Below are 11,179 nucleotides of genomic sequence, written 5' to 3' on the forward strand. Positions count from 1 at the left end.
CCCCCATTCATTCATTCATTCACTCACTCATTCAATAAATACGTGAGAGTAAGAATGTCTCGCCCTTGGTAATCAATTGCCAGGTTCCTAGATGCCTCACCACAAGCCATCAGGGAGGCACTATTAGCCCCATTCATCAGGTGGAGAAACTGAGTCTAGGTAAATATTCCCAAATCACACATTCAGTTGTTGGTAGGGCCAAGATGAATGCCCAGGTCTCTCTGGCCCCAGTGGCCACGTTATGGAAGAGCTGTCCCGTGTCAGACCCTGGCTACTCAATAGGGAACAAAGTAGACATCATCCATCACCTCCCACTAGCTTGCGGTAGGGGGCACTGACATTAAGGTAGTAGTCAATTATACTACTATCTAATAGCAAATTGAGATAGGATGCACAGAAATGGGGTGGGTGGTGTGAAAAGGACAGGGATTTGCGAAGAACCGAACTGCCCTCAGGGACCACTCCACATCTCAGAAATTTAGGCAAACACTATAACAAAATTGTAGCACAGACATTAAAATCAATTAAAACCAATGTTGGGGCGCCTGAGTGGCTCAGTCAGTTTAGCGTCCGACTCTTTTTTTTTTTAAATGTTTATTCATTTTTGAGAGAGAGAGAGAGAGAGAGAGGCAGAGCACGAGTCGGGGAGGGGCACAGAGAGGGAAGCACAGAATCCGAAGCAGGCTCCAGGCTGTCAGCACAGAGCCCGACGCAGGACTCGAACTCATGGACAGGGAGATCATGACCTGAGCCGAAGTCACATGCTTAACTGACTGAGCCACCCAGCATCTGACTCTTGATTTCGGCTCAGGTCATGATGATCTCATGGTTTGTGGGATCGACCCTGCGTCTGGTTCTGCGCTGACCGTGCGGAACCTGCTTGGCATTCTCTCTCTCTCTCTCTCTCTCTCTCTCTCTGCCCCTCCCCCACTTGCACTCTTGTCTCTCTCTCTCAAAATAAATATATATATTTTTTCAATCAAAGGATATTGTGCGGTCAAGCGCTCACCACGCCCCAAACAGCTTATGTTAACAACGTGATTTCTGGTGAGGCCTTGGGCCACACAGTATCGGCTTGACCTCTAGAGGGCTGGACACCAACAACAAAGATTAGCCATACAGGGGCTCCATGCCTATGTCACCAACCCTCCACGTGGCCAGGGTGAGCTTCCCTGGTGGGCGTCTAACAGATTTCAGTGAGTTCGGAGTCCTTCTGGTGAGCTATTGAAGCTGAGAGTGTCTTGGGGACCCCTGAGCTTTGTAGTTGGCAATAATTATTTGCGGGGTGGGATCTCCCTGGCATCCTGTGTTAGGGAGGAGAGAGAGGAAGGGAGGGAAAGTGGGTCCGGGGTCCAGAGAGACCTGAGGAGGTGGGGGTGGGGAGGGTCCAGGGTCCACAGGAAGCTGGACAGGCTGTGCAAGGTGGACAGGCTCCACAAGGTGAGTCGGAGAGCAGAGGGGCAAGCGACTCCCATGTGGCTGGATTGGGTGGCTGAGTTGATGGGGACCCGAGACCAAAAGCCTGTCCGAGCGCGATGACCATCTAAGTCTTCTAGGGTGTGGCCGTGGCCATCCCAGGGTGGTGGCCACATGGGACCCCGACGGACAGAGGGCTCAGCACTCACCCAGGAGATGGGACCCAACATGCAGGCAGCTTCCTTGCCGCCAGCTGCTGCTGTCTCTGGGGCCTGCTTCCTGCAGGTCTTCACTCTGCGGGGGAGGCCGGGACCTGTCAGCCTGGAGTGAGCTACTGCCCCCGCTTAAGAGGCTGGCAAGGCTGAGCACGGCCGGAGGAGGGGACGCAGGGAGCCCGCCGACCCGCGCAAACAGGCGTGATCAGGGCGGCAACAGCCCTCCTTTGATTCTCTGCCCCGGTGCCCCAATCTCGAAGCCTCGGCACCACCAGGGCTCCTCCCGCTGGGGCCGCCTGGGACCGTAGGACGCGGACCCCTTCCATCCCGCGCACCCGCCCTCTCTCCCAGGGACAACACTCACATGAAGAAGATGAGGCAAGGACAGAGACCGAGCAGGCCAGCGACACCAGCACCCCCGGCAGCCGCCAGAACGAATCCTCCCCCAAGCAGGGGCTGCGCTGCAGAGTGAGGTTTCCGGTGAGTCCCCTCCAAGCCCCAGGCCGCTTGTGCCCCTGCCTCCCGCAAACCTGGGCTCTCATGTTCTTCATCCCCCAACCTGCAGAAAACCCGGACTCTGCCCCCCTCCTTCCTCCTTCCCATGCAGACCCTGGCCCCACGCCCACCCAGACCGTCTTCTCCAGGATGCAGACTCCTTTCTCCCCCGGCTCTGCCCACCCTTCCCCCACAGCCCCCAGACCTGGCCGCAGCACCAGGACGGCGGTGCTCTGGGCCCCGTGCTCATTGCGGGCCTCGCAGCCGAGTCTGAGGTCGGAGCGCAGCGGCCCCCTGAGGCTCAGGGAGCCGTTGGCCCAGGGCCCCTCGGAGCTGGAGGTGACGGTCAAGGAGGCGTCGCTGTGGTTCCCCTCCAGCAGCCCCTCCCCCAGCCGCCAGCGCAGGGTGGGGGCCGGCCGGGCTCGGGCGGAGCAGGTGCAGCCCAGCGCCTCGCCCTCCCAGGAGCAGGAGGGGCCGAGCAGCCGCGGGGGGCCTGCAGGGGGGGGGAGGGGCAGGGTCAGCGGCGCCTCTGCTCCCCAGGCCCCGGGCGTCCCGCCCCCCCCCCGGGGGTCCCCACACTCACAGACCACAGAGAGACGCAGGGAGACGTGCTGGGAGCCCCGAGCGTGCTGAGCTCGGCAGGTGAATTCGCCTTCGTGGCCCGACTCCACTCGGGGCAGCTCCAGGACCCCGGGCTTCCAAGGCTGGGACGGGCTCAGAGTCCGGCTCCCCTGGGCCCAGCTCAGTGTGGCCGGAGGGTTGCTGTCGGCGACACAGACCAGGAGCACAGATTCCCCTTCCAGGACTGGAAGAGATGAGCCATTCCCCGGGTATTTCAGTTCTGGAGGAAGAGAGAGAAAGAGCGAGGGTGAGCACCCCCAGCCCAGGGCCGAGGCCTATTTCTCTCTCCTCTCCATTTTCCATAAGTTGGGAAGGGATCTCCACGGGTAGGTTTTGTGTGTGTGTGTGTGTGTGTGTTTTTAATGTTTATTTATTTTTGAGAGAGAGAGAGAGAGAGAGAGAGCGCAAGTAGGGGAGGGCAGAGAGAGAGGGAGACACAGAATCCAAAGCGGCCTCTGAGCTGTCAGCACAGAGCCCGACGCGGGGCCCGAACTCACGAACCGCGTGCTCATGACCTGAGCCACCCAGGCGCGCCAACCACAAGTAGTTTTTAAGCAGCTTTATTGTGATATAATTCACATACCATGCAATTCCATGTATATACCACTTAAAAAGGAGTCCTGCGGTGACCATTACCACAATCAGTTTCAGAACTTTTTCATCACCCCCCAAAAAAGCACCCCTCGGCTGCCTCCTCCGTTGCTCCCGTCCCCCAGCCCCTGGCAACCCCTAACCTACTTTCTGTCTCCACAGATCTGTCTATTCTGGGCTTTTGTGTGCCTTGCGGTATGATGTTTCCAAGGTTCACCGCCTTGTAGCACCTGTCAGCGCTACACTCCCTTTCTTTCTTTCTTTCTTTTTTTTAAAATCTATTTATTTTGAGAGAGAATGAGCACGCGCAATCCAGCAAGCGCATGTGAGAGCAGGCAAGGAGGGGAGAGAGAAGGAGAGAGAGAATCCCAATCCCCGTGCTGTCGGCACAGAACCCGTTGCAGGGCTCGGTCCCACGAACTGTGAGGTCACGAGCTGAACAGAAATCTACAGTTGGATGCTTAACTGACTGAGCCACCCAGGCGCCCCAGTGCTGGACTCATTTCTATGGCAGAATCATGTTCATTGCCTGGATGGACCACGTTGTGTCTATCTGTCCATCCACTGATGGACACTGGCTTCTTCAAGGCACACGCCCTTCGCTACACTTCTCTCTCTTTCCCCAGCTGCTGAACACCCCTGGCTCAAGTGCCCAAACTTCGAATACCAAACCCTTCAAGGCTCTTCAGGACTTGACCCCTACCTCTTCACCTCCTTTCCCCCACTTGTCTCAGGATGAGTGGGGTGTCCACATTTTGCATTCTAAAAGTCACAAAGGAGGAAGGGGTGTTCTGAGAGAAGTCTCCCTTCCATGCTAACTAACCTGCAGGCAACAAATTCCTCTCGTCAAAGGCAACATTTATTGCCAGTTTCTTGTGTGGCCTTCCAGAGCTATTCCGTAATAGTCTTATCTAGTAACATTGAAATACACATCCCTAGGGGCGCCTGGGTGGCTCAGTCGGTTAATCGTCCGACTTCGGCTCAGGTCACGATCTCGCGGTCCGTGAGTTCGAGCCCCGCGTCGGGCTCTGGGCTGATGGCTCAGAGCCTGGAGCCTGTTTCCGATTCTGTGTCTCCCTCTCTCTCTGCCCCTCCCCCGTTCATGCTCTGTCTCTCTCTGTCTCAAAAATAAATAAACGTTAAAAAAAATTTTTTTTTGAAATACACGTCCCTAAAATCCCAGTTTTGTTCCTGGGCATGAAATTTACAGTCCCATCCCCCCGGGGTACCCTCGCACCCTCCAGGAGCTGGTTAGAAAGGCAGAACCATGGGGTGCCTGGATGGCTCTGTCGCTTAAGCCTCTAACTTTGGCTCAAGTTATGATCTCATGGTCATGAGTTCAGGCCCCCTATCAGGCTCCCTGCTGTCAGCACAGAACCAGCTTCAGATCCTCTTTCCTCCTCTCTCTCTGCTCCTCCCCTGCTCACGCTCATGCGCACCTCAGTGCTCTCTCTCTCAAAAATAAACATAGGGGCGCCTGGGTGGCTCAGCCGGTTGAGCGTCCGACTTCAGCTCAGGTCACGATCTCGCGGTCCGGGAGTTCGAGCCCCGCGTCAGGCTCTGGGCTGATGGCTCAGAGCCTGGAGCCTGTTTCCGATTCTGTGTCTCCCTCTCTCTCTGCCCCTCCCCCGTTCATGCTCTGTCTCTCTCTGTCCCAAAAATAAATAAACGTTAAAAAAAATTAAAAAAAAATAAACATAAAAAACAAAAAAAAGAATGCAGGACCAGAGGCCACACAGGCCTCCTGAGTCACATCTGCATCGTCGCAAGATCCCTGAGAAATCTACGTGCCTTAAAGAAAGGCTCTTCTGTTGACAAGGGGAATGTTCCAAGCGGCATTATCGTGAAAACTGAAAACCGTGGACAACTCAAGTGCCTGTTGAAAATGGAATGTGAGGGGCGCCTGGGGGGCTCAGTCGGTTGAACGTCCGACTTCAGCTCAGGTCATGATCTCATGGTTCGTGGGTTTAAGCCCTGAATCCAGCTCTGAATACTGATGGTGTGGAGCCTGCTTGGGATCCTCTCTCTCTCTCTGCCCTCCCCCTCAAAAATAAATAAATACACTTTAAAATAGGGGGGGAGAGAGAGAGAGAGAGAGAGAGAGAGAGAGAGAGAGAGGAGAGAACTCCAAGCAGGCTCCACAGTGTCTGCGCAGAACCTGATGTAGGGCTCAGACTCACACACCGTGATCAAGAGTCGGACACTTAACCGACTGAGCCACCCAGATGCCCCTAAAAAAATCTATCTATAGATATAGATGATATAGAGATAGAGATAGAGATAGAGATAGAGATAGATGGATATATAAAAGAAAACATCATGCTAAGTGGAAGAAGCCAGACCAAAAGACCACATGCTGTAAGATTCCATTTATATAAAATATCCGCAAAAGGCAAGTTCACGGCCAAAGAAAGTTGATTAGTGGCCAGGGGCTGCAGGGAGCGGGAAATAGAGAGTTATTGCTAATGGGTACAGGGCTTTTTTTTTGGGGGGGGGGTGACGAGAATGCCTTGCAACTACATACAGCGGTGGTTTCACAACATCACAAATGTCCTAAATGTCACCGAACTTGCTCACTTTGAAAGGGCTGATTTCGTGGGATGGGAGCTGAATTTCAACTTAAAAAGATAACTCAGACGTCAGAGAGGAACACGTATGTTTCAGTCCTGTGTCACATAAGCTTTCAAAAACACTGGCAAGCAAACATCGCGTAGAGATTCCAACATATTTGGTAAAATGGTAAGAAAAAAGGAAGATACGTGGATGTGTTCATTAACTAGATTGTGTGAATCCTTTAGCAGAGTAAACGTGTATCAAGTCTACACATATCGAATCTACCTATATCAAATCATCACGTTGTACACTTCGAATATATACAATTTATTCATCAATGACACCTTCGTCAAAAACAAAGTAAAATAAAGGCATTTGGGTGGCTCAGGTGGTTAAGCATCTGACTCTTGATTTTGGCTTCCATCACGATCTCACAGTTTAGGAGATCGAGCCCCTCGTGGATCCTGCTTGGAATTCTCTCTCTCTCCCTCTCTCTCTGCTCCTCCCCCCACTCTGGCTCACTCGTGCTCTCTCTCTCTATCAAAATAAATAAATAGGGGCGCCTGGGTGGCTCAGTCAGTTACGTGCCCGACTCTGCCTCAGGTCGTGATCTCACAGTTGGTGGGTTCAAGCCCCATGTCGGGCTCTGTGCTGACAGCTTAGAGCCCGGAGCCTGCTTCGGGTTCTGTGTCTCCCTCTCTGCCCCTCCCCTGCTCAACCTCAGTCTCTCTCTCTCCCTCAAAAAATAAATAAACATAAAAAAATTTGTAATAAATACACTTTAAAAAATAAAGTAAAATTAAGTAGAAAGAATGATAACACAGCGTCCCGTGTGATGGCTTTCTCTGAGGCCAGATGAAAGGGGCTGAAATTAGGAAGGAGCATTCAGGGTGTTCCAAAAGTGGGGTTGCTGTTCCTTTTTTTTCTTTTTTTAAGTACCTCTATGCCCAATGTGCAGCTCGAACTCACGACCCTGAGATCGAGAGTTGCACATTCCACCGACTGGGCCAGCCAGGCGCCCCTGTTCTAGTTCTTAACCTCGTCACTGACCACCAAGGTGTTCACTTGGTGGTGATTCTCCATAACGTGCACGTATTTGACAAGTTGTCTTTGCGGCTAATGAATAGTAAGCAAAAACAATCCGTCACACAGCGAAAGGGAAGCCTCCTGACTCTGCTCTCGCTGTGCATCACCCTGGCCCTCCCGGGTTGGCTTCGAGGCCCTTGGACCCACCTGTGCAATTTCCTCGGGAGATGCCGATGGTCAAGTTCTGTGGAGCATCTAGGACAGAGAGACACAGAGAGGCATAGAGTCAAAGCTGGCCCTTCCCCCGCCGCCCGCCCCCAGGAGACGCAGAGATGGAAACAGAAACAGACAAGTCCCGTGTCCCCCCTGCAGCCCCTCGGAGCCCCCTGCCCCGCCCCGCAGGCATCTGCAGACAACTGAGTCCTGCCCCTGCCCCCCTCCCCCCTCCCCCACTCTCACAGGAGACGTTGAGCGTAATGGTGCTTTGGGTGCTCACACCAGCCCTGGGGAAGGTCACATGACAGGTGAGGTTGGTGCCGTGGTCCTGCGGACGGGGGGTGAGCAGGATCTCCGAGGAGTTATAGGCCTCCAGGTCCGGTCCCGGAGGTCTGAGCGCAGCTCCCGTCCAGGAGAGGGTGAGGGGCGTCACCCCATCACAGACCCCGGGCACAGAGCATGTGAGGTGGCTGGGAGAGCCAGACTCCAGGGGCTCCTCGATACGGATATCTGGGGTCTGTGTCAGCGCTGGAGAGGAGACACGAGACCAGAGGGGACCCCTCTGTGTGTGCCTGTGAAAGAGGCACCCCAACCCTAAATTGACCACGCTCCACTGTTCCCCCCTTAAAGGTGAGCACCGGGGGCACCTGGGCGGGGGGGGGGGGGGAGCTCAGTTGGTTAAGCATCTGACTTCAGCTCAGGTCATGATCTCACGGTTCGGTTTGTGGGTTCGAGCCCCACATTGGGCAGGGCTCCACGCTGATAGTGCGGGGCCTGCTAGGGATTCTCTCTCTCTCTCAAAAACAAATAAATAAACTTAAAAAAAAAAAAAAGGTGAGCAGCAGGAGGTCCATGTCTGCCTTCGAAGACGTGCTCCCCCATCCATGTCACGGACTCTCGGGGCCCCTCCATACCTTTTACAGTCACAGTGAGCAGGTCACTTTGGTAACTGTGTCTCATGGAACCTATGTCCAGTTGAAAATAATACTTTCCACTGTCTCCCTTCTGGGCATCTGTGATGTTCAGGGAGCAGTCCCTGTCCCCAGGGTCTTTGGCGAGGTGAAATGAAAATCTGTTCTTCCTCTTTGCGCCCTTGGCAGGGTTGTTTGTGGCCATGAGAACATCCCCTCTGGAGTTGTAGGTTTTCCGGAACCAGGAGCCGTAAACAGGTGCAGAGGGGCTCCTGCGAACCCCGGGGTAGGAGACGGTGCAGGGAACGTGGACACACAGGCCCTCCTGCACCGTCACGGACTTCTGCACCTGCAGCTTGTACCCGGGATTCTCCTGCAGGGACCCTGGGGGCACACTGAGGCTCAGCAACGGTGACACGCGAAGCCCCTGCCCGCCCCCACCCCCCACCCCGGCCCTCAACCCACTCACCTGCCCACAGCAGCGGCAGCAGCAACGGCAGCAGCATCTCTGGGGTCCCCGGGGGCTGGGCCCGCCACCGAAGGTCTGGCTTCTAGGCTTGCCTGTCTGTCCTGGAAGGAAGCTCCAACAGGAAGCTTCTTGTGGGGGAAGAAGTGGATAGTGACCATCCACAGAAGAGGAACCGCAGGACGGGAACCACAATGTCCGGGAGAATCCCTTCTTCCAACTTCTCCTTTCACAGAAGGCAGCAACAGGGCAGACAGGGTTCAAGGCTGGGCCTCAACAGGGAAGGAGCCCTGTTCCAGCCTCAGGGGGTGGGGGGGTGGGGAGGGCAGTCCTGGCAGTGGGGGCTCTCGGGGGAGTCAGTGAGTAAGGGCTCCAGGTGAGGTACTGGAGGCAGAATTCTTTCTTTCTTTCTTTCTTTCTTTCTTTCTTTCTTTCTTTCTTTCTTTCTTTCTCAGAATTCTTTCTTTCTTTCTTTCTCAGAATTCTCTTTCTTTCTTTCTTTCTTTCTTTCTTTCTTTCTTTCTCAGAATTCTTTCTTTCTTTCTTTCTCAGAATTCTTTCTTTCTTTCTCAGAATTCTTTCTTTCTTTCTCAGAATTCTTTCTTTCTTTCTTTCTTTCTTTCTTTCTTTCTCAGAATTCTTTCTTTCTCAGAATTCTTTCTTTCTTTCTTTCTTTCTTTCTTTCTTTCTCAGAATTCATTCTTTCTTTCTTTTCTTTCTTTCTTTCTTTCCTCTTTCTTTCTTTTCTTTTTCTTTCTTTCTCCCTTTCTTTCCTCTTTCTTTCTTTCTTTCTTTCTTTCTTTCCCTTTTTCTTTTTTCTTTCTTTCTTTCCTTCTGTCTGTCTTTCTTTCTTTCACCAGGCAAACATCTGCTACATACAAAGAAGAGAACCCAGTGCCCACCCCGCTCCCCAAGGGCACTCAGCCTCCCTGCATGCCTCGGGCCACGTCTGTCTGTCCGTCTGTCTGCAGTCCACACATGCTCCGGGTTCCACGGTGAGAAGCAAGCAAGGACACAGGGTCCCCGCACTCAGAAGGGCCTCACGCTTGGGGGGGGGGGCGGGTGATGCTCTGAGGTTGCCATCTTGAAATGCTTAATAATTTTATCTTTGAATTTGTGCTTGTAAGTGAAGCCCTAATGAGATAAGGAACACGAACTAGAGAAAATGGAACCTTGGGTCACACGCCGTCAAGCGTCCCCCATGACCCCACCTCCTCCTTCCCCGGGACCCACTCCCACTCGCACGCCCCACCTGGGCACAGAGAGGGTCTGAGCCTTGCCGAGTTGAGAGGTGGGAGCCCTAGGCACCTGTGAAGGTCTACACTGCCCACCCCCTGGTGATGCCCACCTCCCAGTCAAGCCTGAGGGGGACTTGACCTTAAGTCCTTGACCTTAAGTCCCTGAGCCTGTGTGGCTCAGTTGGTTAAGCGTCTGACTCTTTTTTTTTTTTTAATACTGTTTATTTATTTTTGAGAGAGAGAGAGACAGACAGAGCATGAGCAGAGGAGGGGCAGAGAGAGAGGGAGACACAGGATCCGAAGCAGGCTCCAGGCTCTGAGCTGTCAGCACAGAGCCTGCATGGGATTCTGTCTCCCCCTCCCCCGCTCGGGCTTCTTGTCTCTCGTTCTCTCTCTCAAAATAAATATACTTAAAAAAAAAAAAAAGATGTGACCACCAGTTGACCCGTGAGCTGGACCCAGGCCATTGGAGGCTCCGCATCTCCTCCCCCGTCCTTGGAACGTGGGTCCTGCTTGCCTTTTCTGCTCCCAGAGTCCGCTCCAAGGATACAGCTTCGAGAACACCCGCGAGGTATAGGTGACTGAACACAGTTAAGGCCTCTCTTTATATAAACTTTAAGATCTGGAGGGCAGGGGGTGCCTGGGTGGCTCAATCGGTTAAGTGTCCAACTCCAGCTCAGGTCATGATCTCACGGCTCGTGAGTTCGAGCCCCCACCTTGGGCTCTGGGCTGACCACTCAGAGCCTGGAACCTGCTTCGATTTTGTGTCTCCCTCTCTCTCTCTTCCTCTCCCCTACTCCCCTGCTCTCTCTCTCTCTCGCTCTCGCTCTCTTTCTCTCAAAAATAAATAAGCATTAAAAAAAAATTAGCCTTTAAGCAAAGAGAGATCTGCTCTTTGCCTGAGGGAACCCTTGAGCCCTTGGAATGGGAGTGTCCTGCCTGATGAGAGTGCCCTGGTTTACCTGGGGGCCTTGGGCCACAGCACAAAGGCATTGGATCAGTTTGACTTCTCGGGGAGGGGGTTAGAATCTGAACAACTGAGGTCAGCCATGCTGGCGATCCGTGTCTACGTGCAGAGCAGCACAGACTAGGAGGTTTACAACAATAGGAATCGAGGGGCGTCTGGGTGGTTCAGTCAGTTAAACGTCCAATCTGGATTTCCGCTCAGGACATGATCTCATGGTTCGTGAGTTCGAGCCCCGGATCGGGCTTGCGCCCACAGTGCGGAGCCTGCTTGGGATTTTCTCTCTCTCTCTCTCTCTCTCTCTGCCCCTCCCCCTCCTCAAAGTAAATAATAAATTAAAAAACAAAAACAAAAACAAAAGGAATTCATTGCTGACACCTCCAGAAGCTGGAAGTCTGAGATCCCGGTGTCGGCAGGGAGGATGCGTCCAGGCCTCTCTCCTGGCTGCTGGGTGCTGCAGACCTGGC

At 53.6% G+C, this 11,179-nt stretch overlaps 1 protein-coding gene across 1 annotated transcript; it reads right to left on the reverse strand.

The window, feature by feature from the left end:
* Window positions 1-1,836: 1,836 nt before the first annotated feature.
* On the reverse strand, window positions 1,837-8,586 carry LOC124511705 (sialic acid-binding Ig-like lectin 5). Its single transcript, XM_047079085.1, has 7 exons — window positions 8,514-8,586; window positions 8,048-8,428; window positions 7,377-7,661; window positions 7,125-7,172; window positions 2,710-2,967; window positions 2,310-2,619; window positions 1,837-1,927 (listed from the first exon to the last, which is right to left on the reverse strand). Exons 1-7 carry the CDS (start codon window positions 8,548-8,550, stop codon window positions 1,837-1,839), a joined length of 1,410 nt encoding a protein of 469 aa, XP_046935041.1. The 5' UTR covers window positions 8,551-8,586.
* Window positions 8,587-11,179: the final 2,593 nt, after the last annotated feature.

The sequence above is a fragment of the Lynx rufus genome, unplaced genomic scaffold (assembly GCF_022079265.1).
Source record: "Lynx rufus isolate CCGP_SWC_20201006 ecotype Redwood Valley unplaced genomic scaffold, mLynRuf1.p SCAF_16, whole genome shotgun sequence".
In the NCBI taxonomy this organism is placed as follows: domain Eukaryota; kingdom Metazoa; phylum Chordata; class Mammalia; order Carnivora; family Felidae; genus Lynx; species Lynx rufus.